Raw genomic sequence first — 16,113 nt, 5'->3', positions numbered from 1 at the left:
TGGCCTATATTAGGGTAAATGGAAATAGAACAGAGAAAATTAACATCCAAAATGGAACTAAGCAGGGGTGTCCACTTTCCCCCATCTTGTTTTCAATGGCAATTGAGGTTCTAGCAAATAAAATCAGAGATGATAAGGATTGGAAGGGTTACCAAATTGGGAAACTTGAATTGAAATTAAATCTCTTTGCAGACGATGCCATAATATTGTCTGAAACCCCCATTGAAATGATGCGAAAATTAATGGTGGTACTTCAGGAATTTAAAGACCAATCAGGTCTCTCAATTAATATTGAGAAATCAGAAATATTCTGTTTGAATACAGGTCCCAAAGAGCAAATCGAGATACAAAAAAACTCAGGATTGAAATTAGGATGTAAAAAAATGAAATATCTAGGAATTTGGTTATTTAAAAACCCAAACAAAATTGCTGAGGCAAATTTTAATTTAATATGGAAAAAAATGCAAAAGCAAATTAAAAAGTGGAAAGATAAAAGTTTGAGAAAAATGGCCAAAATAAGAGCTCTTAAAATGATGATTATTCCAAAAATGATGTACTTATTCCAAGTTTTACCAGGTACCTTCCCAGGAGTAAAACTAAGGGAATGGGACACTAAAATGAACTATTGGATTGAAGGAAATAAAAAACCTAGAACAAGGAAACGATGGCTGATTGCCAGAGAAAAAGATGGAGGATGGGGGTGCCCAAATTTAGAATTATATAGAGAGGCATTTCAAATAGAAAGATTAATGGAATTACAATTATTGACAGAAAAGAAGTGGGTGAAACTTGAAAAGGAGATTAACAATGTTAAAAACAAAGAGATTTTATTTAAAAAATGGAGTAAAATAGAAATCAATAGATTAGCCGATCCTTTGAAAGCAGCTGTAGATATTTGGTCAAAATGGCAAGGGAAATTGGCAAATAGGAACTCAAAATTATCAGCGTTGCATGTTTTGAACATAAATAACAACGTTAATCTAGATAGAGTTATAAATGAATTAAACGATAAAGGCATAATGAGAATAGAACAATTATATGAAACAGAGTTAACAGAACTCGCCTCGAATGGTGGTTGGGCCAACAAAAATGGTTGCAGATTAATGCAATATGCAAATATTTGAATAAAACCAAGATTAAAGAAGCATTTTTGAGAGAAGAAAACTGTCTAGAGAAAATACTGAAAGAAAAGATTAATGATTCAAAAGGACAGGCTAGTAAGATTTATAGTATGTTATTACAAGTGGAAGAGGAAGTGATTAAAGGCCTAACAAGATACTGGCAAAACGAATTACAGATCAATGAAAACAAGATGGAAAAGTAGTAGAAAATATATATAAGACAAAGAACATAAGAATTAGAGAAATGAGAAGGAAAATTTTACGCAAATGGTACTTCACGCCAGTAAAACTAGCACACTTCCAGAGGAAAGGAAAGGGAAACTGTTGGCATGGCTGCCAAATAAAAGGAGGTTTTATGCATATGCTCTGGGAATGTGCTGAAGTTCAAAAATTTTGGAAGGAAGTACAGAATGAAATTAACAATATGCTAAACATTAATTGGATAATCACGAAAGAATTAGCAACACTAGTTAAACATGGGGAATCACGAGAATTTAGAGAAATCAAAACAGCAGCCTTGGAAAGTGCACAAGCAGTAGTGGTATTAGGGTGGAAGGACAGCAATAAATGGACAATCCAAAATTGGTACTGGTACATGGTGGACCACATTCACTTTGAAATTACGGAATCAAGATTAATTAACTGTGATGAAAATAAATTGGAGAAGCTGATGGCATGATGGAATAAGGTGAAAGATTATATTTTACGTAGAATATATGACGACAATGTGAAAAACAAACTCCAATCACTCTTTGTATGTAAAGAAATGTAAACCGGAGCCAAGGAAGAAATTGAAAATTATTGTAAATAACTGAACCCCCTAAATGGTGGAGGGGTTATTGGTGTTGGGCACTTTTTCTTTAAGTTTTTTTGTTTGTTTGTTGTGATAAAATTTAATAAAAAAACTTATTTAAAAAAAGATAAAATTGAATGGGTCCAAAGACGGGCCACAAAAATGGTAGTAGTAGATGCTTGGAACCAACTTCCAGGAGACGTGGTTGGTAAATCCAGAGTAACTGAATTTGAACATGCCTGGTATAAACATATCCATCCTAAGATAAAATACAGAAAATAGTATAAGGGCAGACTAGATGGACCATGAGTCTTTTTCTGCTATCAATCTTCTATGTTTCTATGTTTCTAAATAAGTCTCCTTCAAACATCTCTGTGTGCCACTTACGATTGGCTTTATATAGTCAGTTCTTATGATAGAGAATTAATATTTTTCTGATTCTACACGGATTAATCTGAAGCCAGAGCCAAATTTCTTTTGTTATACTGGTTCTTGGTTGGGTTGGATTGGACTGGATTGCCCTTAATTAGATTTTGTTCTTCCTTGTTCAGAAGCTGCTGAAATTATTTGGGAAAGAAGAACAAGTAGTTTAATCAACCAATGTGACTAATTATTCTAGTTATTCCCAAGAATTCCAGGAAAAAAAGAGAGCTGTTATTCCCTATCCAATCCATTTCTCCACTTTTTTTCTCATTTTTTTGTCAATTAGGTATATAAAAAATAGTATACAAAGATATAACAATGTGTATTATATAAATGATATTAGTACTAATAATAGAGAAACATTAGAACAGGGAGGCTAGTCATGCGGTGCACTTATGCACCTCTCTTACTGACCTCTTAGGAATCAGGTGAGGAGGATAGTGGATAGTTGTAAAGATTTGTAAGCTACAGTGGATAGGGGAAAAGATTTATAAAGACTTGAAAAGATTTGTCTATAACAGCTTGGCTGCAAAAATACTATGGTGCTAGTCTTTTAGCTTCATGGTGAGCAGCTAGCCTTTTTAAACAGGAAATAGAAGGAATTAATTCTTTAAAGCAAGGTGCTTCTTGTTGTGACAACTGCTATGTTGAAGTATGCATGATGTCACACAGGAAAATATTCAAATGAATTCTGCAGCATACCGTTTCCTGCTCTATTTTCATAGATTTCATTTCAGATAAATTCAGAAATACCTGCCTTTGATTTCACATGTATATTTAGCAGTCAAATGTTCAATTTAAATAATCTGGCTGTTTATTGTTTGGGAAGAGATCAGTATTCTCATACTCTGAAATGATGAAATCACACAAAACTCAGCTATTACTTTCTTTAGGCCTGATATTGTCGAGATAATATAAAAATGTTACTACAGAGCTTTTCAATCTCTCTCCCATTTTTGTCATTATTCTCATTACAGGGAAATATGGAATGGCAGCTCCATGGTATTTTCCACTCCTACCATCTTATTGGACTGAGCGCTATGGTTATTTTCCTTTGTTGAGTGAGAAGTTAACAAGCTATCTTTTCACCAATTTCTTCTCGAGAAAACAATCCACTTTCCCTGAAAAGATTTGTATGTTTTTTTAAAATATAAAGAAAATATTTTGATAGATTGGGTAATGAAAATGTTATTACTGTCTTAGATGAGAGAGCAGCTAAAGTGAAATAAGTATGGATCACAAATTAATAGATTAAACCAGTAGAAAATAAGAAATAAGAAATCTATAATTTTGTCCTAAATTATTTAGAAAATTATTTCAGCCCCAAGGCCTTATCGCCAGGGATGGATTCCAATTTTTTTTTACTACCACTCTGTGGCCGTGGTTTATTTTGTGGGTATGGCTTGATGGTTATGTGACAGTGGGTGTGTCTTCAGGCTCATGTGACTGGGTAACAGTGGTTTGGCAGTCATGTGACTGAGTAGGATTGGCTTTGTCGTCATGTGACTGTGGCCATGGCCAACTTGATGTCATTCATGTCAAGGGATAGGTTGCCTGGCCTCTCCTTGCCTTAAAAGCCTCAATGAGATAAAATTTCTCTGTCTATTTATTACTACTGAACATCCAAAATATACTATTTAATTTTATATATATATATATATATATATATATATTTACAACAACACAAAGATTGGAACTCCAGCCTGAAGATGGTGAAGGCAGCAGCCATCTCGATCACCGGAACATAGAAACTTTAATAAAACCACTTAGCTTTCGTTAGCGTGCTGCTAACTTCGTCAGAGTATTAAAAATGCCATGGGAGACAATCACCTTTATAAAGCATTATTCAGTCTGCTCATTGCCCGCGTCATAGGGCCACACCCTTCCCTCCCCTCTGCGGCAAGCCTAATTGTGGGCTTGCTCATGCTGGCTAAAGGGGGATCTACCGCTTTTACTCGTGTCTGTTGCCTCTTTCCCTCCCCAAGGGAGGAGGTGGAGTTACGAGGCAATACTTCGGAGGTGTTTGGTATTACTTTTTCCCCCCCATTATCGTTGTTACTTTCCATAGTGGTACATGTCTGCTCTTGCAGGGGGAAAAAAAAAAAAGTAATACCAAACACCTCCGAAGTATTGCCTCGTAACTCCACCTCCTCCCTTGGGGAGGGAAAGAGGCAACAGACACGAGTAAAAGCGGTAGATCCCCCTTTAGCCAGCATGAGCAAGCCCACAATTAGGCTTGCCGCAGAGGGGAGGGAAGGGTGTGGCCCTATGACGCGGGCAATGAGCAGACTGAATAATGCTTTATAAAGGTGATTGTCTCCCATGGCATTTTTAATACTCTGACGAAGTTAGCAGCACGCTAACGAAAGCTAAGTGGTTTTATTAAAGTTTCTATGTTCCGGTGATCGAGATGGCTGCTGCCTCATCATTCATATATATATATATATATATATATATGCTATATGTGTACATACATATTATATACATGCACACAAAAAGATACATTATTTACTATATATACTCTATGTGTATGCACACATGCACACACACCTCTACTAAAACTATACATTCAACCTCACTTACTGCATTTGAAAAAACACACCCAGAGTCCACTTTCTGCCACACATTTAACCATAACTTCTGTATATTAGAACATTACACATGCCTTCAGATGTACTTCCCTAGCTTGCACATCACTGTTAGAGCTGGGAAATGTCATGGATTGAATAAAATGTGGTGAAACTCACTTAACAATGCTCTTGCTTAGCAACCAATTTTGGGCTCAATTGTAAACATAATTCAAGGACTAGCTCTGCCTTTCCGCTGTATGACAGCCTTGCCTAGTAAATTCCTTCTCCTTTCTGGCAATTTTCTTCTCTGTTAGAGGCACCAAAATAATCCAGACAATTTAAATTTTCCTGCTACAACATGGGGTTGGACTAGAGGATCTCTGAGATATCTTCTAATCTTAAATTGCTGTGCTATTTCAAAGGTTAACAACTCTTAGTGCCTTTTTGGCAATGTTGTTACAATGGGCTCTGGCACTTATGTCATTAGATATGAATACTCCAAGGTCCTTAACAGAGTGAGGATCATCTACAAGATTTGTCTGTTTGTTTGTTTGTTTGTTTAGTTTAGTTTAGTTTAGTTTAGTTTAGTTTATTGGCTATCTTACATTTATAAAGGTAGCCATCTTGCCATAAGGCTACTCTGGGCAGCTTACAATAATAAAAATATGATTAAAAATAAATTAAAATCAAAGATGTAATTAAAAATGTTAAATAAATCTATTCTACTCAGTGTATTGACAGATAAGGGAAAGAAAGAAGCAGACAACTTACAAGTTCATGCTACAGAAAAGTTTTAATGACTGGTATTGTGGAAAACATCAAACTTTAAAAAAAACATTCAAAAAACAATACAGTATCTGATTTTAAGGCTATGCCTGACAGATGAAAGTCATGAACATAATTTTTATCCACCTTTTCCTGGATGTCTAATCTGGCCCGATGCGTTGGCCCAGATTACTTGCAGGACTGCCTTCTGCCATATGAATCTCAGCGAGCGGTTAGGTCCCACAGAGTTGGCCTTCTCCAGGTCCCGTCAACCAGACAATGTCACATGGCGGGGCCAGGGGGAAGAGCATTCTCGGGGGGGCTCTGGAATCAACTCCCCCCAGAGTTTTGCACTGCCCCCACCCTCCTCGCCTTTTGCAAGAGTCTTAAGACTCACTTATGTCGCCAGGCTTGGAGTAATAAGATCTTGGCCCCCTGGCCAATAAATGTGATGTATGGCTATGATTTGAATTTATTTGTTTGATTTTTAATATATCGGGATTATAGCTTATGTAGTTTTTAATTAATTAGATTTGTCTTTGTATTTATTGTTTTATATTATATGCTGGGGACAGGAAATGACAATAGGTAGGGAAAAGAGCATTAAAATGTTGTCAATAGAGCCATGGGATTCATTTAGACATACTGATTTAACTGCAGGAAAACATGTACTGTACTAAATCAACATAAAATATTTCAGTTCAATGCAATCAGGTATGAAGAAACATGCACAGTATATAGCTTTTTGCATTTTCAAAATCTCTATAAAATCTGACAAGACATTTCAAGTAGAATCCCTGAACTGAGTTAAGTAGCAGAAAGAGATGTGAACAGAAGGAAGATACTATACAGTGGTACCTCGAGATACGAGTTTAATTCGTTCCGGACCTGGGCTCTTAAGTCGAGCAGCTCTTATCTCGAACGACTTTTCCCCATAGGAATTAATGTAAATAATTTTAATTGGTTCCAGCCCTCAAAAAACTCACAAAGTTAGTCTAAATTATGCAGAAAGACATGTTTTTAATGAAGAAATGTACATGTACATATAAATGAATAATGAAGTTTCTTTCACTTAACTTGTAAACTTTCTTAAACTTTTAAATTTACATATGTTCAACTTCTCTGCCACCCAATCCTGTAGGACAGAGGTCCCCAACCCTTTTTGCACCAGGGACCGGCTTTAAGCGATCAAGAGAGGAATGGGTGAATGAATGGATGGAGGGTGGGAAGGAAGGAAGGAAAGAGGGAAGGGACAGGAACAGAGGAAGGAAGCAAGGAAACTTATGAAAGGGGAGAGTAAGAGAGGAATGAGTGAAGGGAGGGAGGGAGGGAGGGAAGAAGGTGGGAAGGAGAAAGAAAAGAAGAAATAGAGGAAGGGAAGGTAAAAGAGAAAGAAAAAGAGCAAGAAAGAAAGAAAGAAAGAAAGAAAGAAAGAAAGGGGGAAGGGACAGGAACAGAGGAAGGAAGCAAGGAAACTTATGAAAGGGAAGAGTAAGAGAGGAATGAGGGAAGGGAGGGAGGGAGGGAAGAAGGTGGGAAGGAGAAAGAAAAGAAGAAATAGAGGAAGGGAAGGTAAAAGAGAAAGAAAAAGAGCAAGAAAGAAAGAAAGAAAGAAAGAAAGAAAGGGGGAAGGGACAGGAACAGAGGAAGGAAGCAAGGAAACTTATGAAAGGGGAGAGTAAGAGAGGAATGAGTGAAAGGAGGGAGGGAGGGAAGAAGGTGGGAAGGAGAAAGAAAAGAAGAAATAGAGGAAGGGAAGGTAAAAGAGAGAAAGAAAAAGAGCAAGAAAGAAAGCTGCAAGCACCCCCCCAGCCCCCCAGGCCGGCTGCAACCTTTTAAAACACGCGCGCCGCTTCACAGCTGTCTCCTGAAGCCGAACGCGGAAGTTAGCGTTTGGCTTCAGGAGACAGCTCCTTGGCGCTTGTATCTCGAATTTGGGCTTGTAAGTAGAACAAAAATATCTCTCCCCTCCCAGCTCTTATCTCGAGTTGCTCTTAAGTAGAGCAGCTCTTATGTCGGGGTTCCACTGTATAGGGTTCTTTATAAATTTGGCATCTTCTCTCTTTTTTTAGATGTTCACAATGCTTTACCCTCTAACATTGAACCTGAACCCACTCATCTCAAAGTGGGTGTTTCTCTCCAAGGAATAACAAAGATTTATGAATCCAAAGCTGCTGTTCAGAATCTCAATCTGAATTTTTATGAAGGGAATGTTACCTCATTGTTGGGTCATAATGGAGCTGGAAAAACTACCACAATGTAAGTTCTCTTAGAACAAAAATGCCTGAGAATGACTAATGAAGTTTAGTGATTAATAACATTACATTACAATGGTTTTTGTGTCCCGTTATCTGCCAGGTTGGGAATGAGTACATTTCCTGCAGCAGAGGATCTTTTTTTTCCCCAGAGCTGGGTTGAGAATGGTGGAAAGTAGTTGTTTCCCAATTTATTTCTGAATTTTGTAACCTAATGGCTCCAGTCTTCAATCTCCATGATGAGAATCACTTTGAAAAATAACTGAAGCTTTTGGTCTTATTTCTGGAATTTCCTCATTTCTTTCCCCATTCTAGAGAACTCAGAAGAAGTGCCATTTTGAATTAATGTTTTGGTATTGATTGCATTTCAGTCTTTTCTGATTCCAAAGGCTGGGTAGAACTGCTTTCCAATTTCCCAGGGGCAAAAATGCCTTATTCCACTAGATTAGGGCTGTCAGTTTTGCACCCCATTGGCCAGATATGTCACATGCTGACCACGCCCATGCCTGATTTAGAGAAGGGGAGGAAAGTCCTGAAATATCACATGACATCATCGTGATGATGTGTGTTTGACACCCCTGCACTAGATTATATAGAATAGACAGATTATATACCCAGTCCCAGGATTCAGCTCTTATGCTGTCATTGGCAGTGAGTGATTTGTGATCAAAAAGAATTAAGGGAGTCTCAGCTTTACACTCATCCAACTTAGAATTAGTCTGCTTTTTCCTGTTCAGTTTTTATACTAAAACAACTACTAATCTTTATTGAATGAATGTTAGTAATTTTTCTCAACTTTTCTTCCCTTTCCCTCACATAGATCTATACTGACAGGTTTGTTTCCTGCTTCATCTGGTACTATATTTGTTTATGGCAAAGATATCAGAACTGACCAGGATTTCATCAGGAAAAATATGGGAATTTGCATGCAGCACAATGTATTATTTGATTACCTCACCACAAAGGAGCACCTGCTTTTATATGGCTATATCAAGGTGCCACACTGGAGCAAAGAAGAGTTACAGGAAGAAATCGACCGGTATGTCATAGTATTTTTGACAGCATAGAACAGTCTTCTTTTTATGTTTGTTAGGTATTTCTCCTTTTCCTTTTGCAATTATTTAGTAGCATTAACATCACTCTCATATGGAAAATAAATTTGGGGAAAATGCCTATATATATAGAAATCCAAATGGAAAGAAGTAAGCAGTGGGGCACCACAAGGATCAGCCCTAGGCCCAGTACTCTAACATATTTATCAACAACCTAGATGAGGGAATAGAAGGGGAATTAATTAAATTTGCAGAAGACACCAAGCTGTCGGGAGTGGTCAATACCCCAGAGCAGTGCTTCCCAACCTTGGCATTTGAAGAGATCTGGACTTCAACTTCCAGAATTCCCCAGCCAGCAAATGCTGGCTGGGGAATTCTGGGAGTTGAAATCCAAATCTCTTCAAGTTGCCAAGGTTGGGAAGCACTGCCCCAGAGGATAGGCTCGGGATACAGAAAGATCTAGACAGACTTGTATAGTGAGTCCAAACAAAGAAAATGAAGTTAAATGTAAAGAAATGTAAAATTCTACACCTCGGTAAGAAAAACCCAAAACATACATAACCCAAAACATACATATAAACTCGGTGAAACCACACTCTCACAAGTGATTGTGAGGGAGATCTAGAAGTCTTGGTGGATCTATGTAGTTATTTCTGTGTATCTCTGCCTTTTCCCCAGTAGAGGAAGCTTGCCAGGGAGAAAGAGGTGGAGACAGGTGCCTGAAGCTGAGCCTTACTGCTCCCGGCTGGCGGGCTTCCTCTACTGTTGCCTCAAGTCCCATGAGAAGTGGGAGATGCAGAAGGAAATCCTGTTCATGCTGGGCTTGCCTCACTCGATCCAGCCCTCTTATGGGCTTCAGCTGCAGCAGCCATGAGAGACCAAAGTTCCTCTCCCCCAGTAAACCTGGCGGTAGCAGCAACAACAACAGTCAGCCCTTCTGCTCGGCAGGCTGCACTCCGTGCCCCTCTTCATGCTGGATCTCTACACCACACTGTCCAGCAAGGAAGAGTAAGAGATAGAGAGAGGGGAAGAGAGATACAGAGAGAGAGGGCGAAAGAGATAGGGATACAGAACGGGGGAAGAGATGGATACAGAGAGACCCTTCCCCTTCTGCTTCCACCCTCTCCTGCCTGCCTGCCCTGTCCTTTCCTTCGTGGGTGGCAGCAGTGCTAATTCATGGGAGGGGAAGATAACTGCTTGAAGCGTCCCTCCTTCTCAACAACCCCACCCACCTCTTCCATCCAGCCCCAGGGGATTGAGAGCACAGGCGCAAAGGTGTCTCATCTACTGCCCCCTTCTTGCAAACTCAGCTGCAAAGTCTCTGGATCTCACACCCGAGTTACATCTCCTGGTATTTCTGCATGGGATGTTAGTTCAGAGATCTAATTGCCAGGTTCTCCAACAGAGACTGAACTCCTCCCTTTCTTTCTTCCCCACTCCTCCCTTTCTTTCTTCCCCATTCCCTTGGCAAAAAAAAAAGTAGTGAACTCCGCAGATGGTTCCTCCCTCCCCCGTTGAAGTTTGCCCCACAGATGAGGGAGCTTTTAAGACAAATCCTAAAGGCATGTGCACTCTCCTGTCATCAGCCCAGGCAGCTCTTTTAAGCCAGTCACTTCTGCAAGCGCTGAGCCTCACAGGTACTGCATGATCATCCAGCTGGCAGAACCGTCTGTGGCTTTCCGACCCCTGCCTTAGAGTACTGCATTCAATTTTGCGCTTCACACTACAAAAAAGACATTGAAACTCTGAAAAAAAGTACAGAATGATAAAGGGACTGGGGGGAAAAACATATGAGGAAAAGATGCAAGAACTGGGCATGGATAATCTAGTGAAGAGGAGATCCAGGGGACATGATAACAGTCTTTAAATACTTGAGGGGCTGCCCCAGTGAGGAGGGGGTCACACTGTTTTCCAAAGCATCAGAGGGCCAGATAAGGAGCAACAGATGGAAGTGACCAAGGAGAGATTCAATCTGAAAATAAGGAAGAACTTTCTAACGGTGAGAGCGATCAACTGGTGGAATGGCCTGCCTGTGGAGGTTGTAAGAGCCCCAACACTGGAGACCTTCAAGAAGAGGCTGGGCTGCCATATGTCTGGGATGGTGTAGGGCAGTGATGGCGAACCTTTTTGAGACCAAGTGACCAAACTGTAACAAAACACCCATGTATTTATCTCTGAGTGCCAATAGGGCAAATCACCGTATTTTTCAGACTATAAGAGACACCATGATTGCCAAGAGGTAAATAAGAAAAAAACTTTTGTCCCTCCTGCCACTCCCAGGAGCACTTTGCAGGCCTCTCAAACTCTCTGCATACCCTACTTTTTGCAAAAACGGGGCATACAGAGGGTTTGTGAGATCTCAGAGTACGTCTGAGGCTCGGGTAAGGCACAAACACCCCACTTTTTGTGAAAACTGGGTGCCATAAATTCACCATCATGGGGCTAGAGGATGAGCTTAACATCTTCATTGTCCACGTGGCTTAAAGGTAGCCTTGGCTTCTGCTTAGGAAATGCACAACTACGGTAGCAGAAGCTGTGGCACTCCACCAGTAGTAAGAGCTGGAAGGGACCTTGGAGGTCTCTGCAACCTTAAAACACTCCAAGAGCCCTTTGGACCCTTCCTTTCCCACAGTAAAGAGAACACTGGGAGCCCAGAACCTGAATGGGCATGACCAACATCTCTCCCACCCAGTCACATGAACTTCTCCTGCCACAAGTGGGTGAATTTTGTAGCTCCCAGTGTTTTCTGTGAGAAATGTCTTCCTTCCTTCTTTCTTTCCTTCCTTCCCTCCCTCCTCCCTTCCTCTTCACTTCTTTCTTTCCCTCCCTCTCTCTTTCCCTTTTCTTTCTTTCTTGCCACTTCTCTTTCTTTTCCCTCTCTCTCATTCTCTCCCTCCAGGTCTCTTTCATTTCTGTGTACCCCTCTCTCTCCCACATTTGTTTCCCTTTTATCCCTCTCTCATTCTCTTTCTCTCTCTCAATCTTTCTCTCATTTCTCCCTCCCTTCTCTCTCATTTGACTATTTCCTCTACCTCATTCTTTCCTTCCATCATTTTCTCATTTCTCTCCCTTTCTCTCTCTCATTCACTCCCTCTCTCACTTCCCCCCTCTTTTTTCCATCCCTATCTCCTCCCCCCCCATTTGTGTGTGTGTGTGTGTGTGTGTGTGTGTTTGTTTGTGTGTATTCACTTGAGCCATTTCTAAAAACAGGTGAGGGCTGGGTTTTTTTAAATCTCTTCCTCTTCTTTGGATGCTTTTTAACATATGATTTAAATCAAGAGTAACTTCTCTCTCTCTCTCTCTCTCTCTCTCTCTCTTGTTTCTCTCTCTTTCCTCTCATTCTCTGCATCCATCATTTTCTCATTTCTCTCTCCCCTCTCTTTGCTCTCATCTCTATTTCACTCTCATTTCTATTTTTCTCTTCCCTCTCACTCTCTTCTTCCTTCTCTCCCCTTCTCTCTCTCATTTGTTTTTTCCCTCTCATTCAGTCTTTCTGTATGACCAAAATCAACATATACTTTCTGTACCGGTCATTCTCTCCCCCCCCCCCTTCAAATCCCATTCATTTGTTTACTTTTTCTACATATTATATACTATCTTTTTCTTAGCCTCATTTCTTGCTGCCCATTTGTCTAACCCAACCTTAACAAATTCTGGTTTTCAGTCCCAGAATTTCCCCATTACCATGGCCATTGCTAATAATCCAAGAGGTCCATACATCTGGAAATTCCCAAGGCATGAAAATTCTTCAAGATTACTTCAATATATTTTTTCTGTCATGCTAGCTATTACATCCTATTTTTCAATCACCACAGATTTGATAAGCTATACCTTCACCTTCATATTCAAGTCAATAATATATTGGGGAGGAAAGTGGTTGCAAATGTTTGCAACCCCGGATTATCTTTATTCACCTACAATCACATATGATATTCTAAGAAGTGATAACAGAACTAGGACAGCCTTTTTTAAAAGACAAGGAATATACTTTCAAGCCACTATCATTTTTGCTCTGTCGATCTAAGTAACTTAAAGTTAGTTGGTAAAAATTTGATGGACGCCTTACAATATTCTCATATCACAGTGCTTCTCAAATAGTGGGTGCTCCCGCCTGGGCGTGATGGCATGTGTGACTCTAGGGAACATGTACAGTCCCTCTTGATAGATTCCCCCAGACAGAGAGTGTTTCCCTGTTACACGCTGCTCTGAGCCCAGAAGAGAAGGCGGCCAGGTGGGGTGAGGTGGCTGCGTGGGTTCTTGTTGTTCATAGCGGGTGCCACGATACCATGAATGGTGTGGCGAACCTGCTGCTGGACAAGGAGGAGCATCCTCTGCAGCTGGGCAAAAGCTTTGAACAGCACCCTAAAGCCTCCTTCCATACCCTTTGCTGTGAGAGCCAAGCAGAGGCAGTGCTTATGTGCCAGGCCGGCAACCCCAAAACATCGACTTGATTAAGATGGCCTGGCCCCATATCAAAAGAGGTCACTAAACATAGTAGCCTATGCCTGCCTAACCAAAAACAGGCTCCGCTAAGTTCAGTGTGACTTACTCTCAGGTAAGTAGGTAGAGCAGCTTATAAAAAGTAAAACAATAAACACTAAAAGTTCATTGGGGCCCAGATCTGAGAATTGGAGGCACTTTACTACTTTCGGGAAAATAATTGAGAAGCACTGTCATATCATGATATCATGATGAGTTTACTGGCATTTGTCCACTGCATAGATGAACATTAAAGTCCTTTATTGCTGCCAATTTTTAGTAGTGTGTCTTAATGAAATACTTGATAGCACTTGGCTGAGTCTCACTCAAAACTAGCAGAGTGCTAAATCATGCATAATATTTTCCACTTCTGTGACTGAGAAGTGTTGTGCTGAAACTAAGATATTGTTTTTAAAAGATTGTAATGAATAAAGGAAAGTGCTTGTAGTTTAAGGTTTATTTGGGAGATCTATTTTGCTTTAAAACTGCTTATTTCTCCATGTTTTGCTATTCTGTTATGGCTGAATCATGAATGCTCAGGATGGAAAAAGTATTGAAGATCATCTAGTTCAACCTCCTGCACAGTCCTACAGCATCCTGACAAATGTGTGCCCAACTTTTGTTCCTCCAGAGAAGGAGAACTAAAATTCCACTGTGAATGTAATACCTTCATTGAATTATTGAACTCTAATATTGTATTAAGATACTTTTTCCTGCTACCAAAATCCATGTCCCTATAATTTAAACTGTTTCTTTTTCTAATTTTTTAAACTAAAATTTTATTCTTCTTCTACTTATTTACAAAATAATGTACTTTCTGGTTATTATTTTGAAGGCTTTTGAAGGAAACTGGATTATACAACCATCGTCACAAATTGACAGGCTCTTTATCAGGAGGGATGAAGAGGAAGCTATCTATTTCAATTGCTCTACTGGGAGGTTCAAAAGTTGTAATTTTGGATGAACCAACCACTGGAGTTGACCCCTGTTCTAGGAGAGGCATTTGGGAAATCATATCAAAGAACAGAAAAGGTAATATGTGCAAGTATATTGTCATTCTAGCTTTTCAGAGCAACAAGTATTACTATGATAACAGATTAATCTTCAATGGCTATTACAAATGTAGTCACAGTTATGAAACCATAAACATAATTTTTCAAACTTTAAGCTTTCTCTTTGATAAGAGATCTGCGCAGCTGCCCTACTACAGAAGAGCAGTCAGAAAAGCCAAGAGCACCTGTAGACTTTGCCTCTTCTTGCTCATGAGATGAAGATGGCTGACTGAGCTCTAGCAGGAGAGGCATCATAACAGAAAAGGCCAGCTTTAGCCAAACACTAGGGCTCTTTGTCCTGGGGGGAAAGACCTCCTACCACAATAGATGGAGAACCAACTCTGCACCCAATGAACTCTGAGCAACATTTTTCAGTTGGCAATTTTTCTGCTGCCACAAGAATCTGTATGGAAATAGTAGTGTAATTACCCCTTTTATATGTTCTTTTCAGGCAGAACTATCATCCTTTCTACACATCACTTGGATGAAGCAGAAGTCTTAAGTGACAGGATTGCATTCTTGGAACATGGAGGTCTCAAATGCTGTGGGTCTCCATTCTACCTCAAGGAAACTTATGGTAGTGGATACCATCTGACACTTACTAAAGAAAAGGTTTGGAACAGTAAATGTAATAATTCTAGTAAAGTAGGAACTTACCAAATTTGGGGACCAAATTTGGAGATGATACTAAGCTGGCAGGAATAACTAACACCCTAGAAAATAGGCTCAAGACCCAGGTGGATCTTGACAGACTTGAACACTGGGTCCTATCTAACAAAATGAAATTCAATGCAGAGAAAAGTAAAGTCTTACAGTTAGGCAAGAAAAATCAAAAGAATATATAGGCTGAGTGTCATAGCAGTAACTGTTAAAAGGATCTTGGAGTCTTAGTGGACAACCAGCTAAATATGAGCCAGTGGTGTGCAGTGGCAGCCAAAAAAGCCAACACAATCCTAAATTGCATTAACAGAGGGATACAAATAAGATCAAGTGAAGTACTAATACCACTCTATAAAGTCTTAGTAAGACCACACCTATAGTACTGCAGTCAGTTTTGGTTACTGCACTATAAAAAAGATGTTGAGACTCTAGAAAAAGTGCAGAGAAGAGCAACCAGGATGATTAGGGGACTGGAGACGAAAAGATGAAGAACAGTTAAAAGAACTGGGCATGGCTAGTCTAGTGAAGAGAAGGACCAGGGAAGACTTGATAGCAGTTTTCCAATATTTGAGGGGATGCCACAGAGCAGAACAGGTCAAGCTATTTTCCAAAGCACCTGTAGGTCATAGAAGGGATACGGATGGAAACTGATCAAGAAGAGATTCAACCTGGAAATAAGGAAAAATTTTCTGACAGAACAATCAACCAATGGAACAGTTTGCTTTAGGAAGTGGTAGGAGCTTCATCACTTGAGATTTTTAAGAAGAGATTTTGACTGCCATTTGTCAGAAATGGTGTAAGGTCCCCTGGTTGGTTGGCGGATTGGAGTAGATGACCTATAAAGTCCCTCCCAAGTCTGTTAATCTGTAAATTGGTCTGTAAGAAAATGTCCTTGTATCACAGCCTTACGAGTATCCCAAACTGTTGTCAAATTGATTTCCTT

The 16,113-nt window shown here is 39.8% G+C and overlaps 1 protein-coding gene across 1 annotated transcript in view; it reads left to right on the top strand.

Moving 5' to 3' along the window:
• Window positions 1-16,113, top strand: part of ABCA12 (ATP binding cassette subfamily A member 12) — a 266,663-nt gene that overhangs the window by 132,431 nt on the left and 118,119 nt on the right. The window contains exons 28-32 of the mRNA XM_070732222.1: window positions 3,315-3,470; window positions 7,745-7,931; window positions 8,748-8,966; window positions 14,294-14,490; window positions 14,962-15,122. Coding sequence (XP_070588323.1) covers window positions 3,315-3,470; window positions 7,745-7,931; window positions 8,748-8,966; window positions 14,294-14,490; window positions 14,962-15,122 — 920 coding nt within the window. The remainder of the gene's footprint in view (window positions 1-3,314; window positions 3,471-7,744; window positions 7,932-8,747; window positions 8,967-14,293; window positions 14,491-14,961; window positions 15,123-16,113) is intronic.

The sequence above is a fragment of the Erythrolamprus reginae genome, chromosome 1, assembly GCF_031021105.1.
Source record: "Erythrolamprus reginae isolate rEryReg1 chromosome 1, rEryReg1.hap1, whole genome shotgun sequence".
Taxonomy (NCBI): domain Eukaryota; kingdom Metazoa; phylum Chordata; class Lepidosauria; order Squamata; family Dipsadidae; genus Erythrolamprus; species Erythrolamprus reginae.
This window is presented reverse-complemented; position numbering and strand designations above follow the sequence as displayed.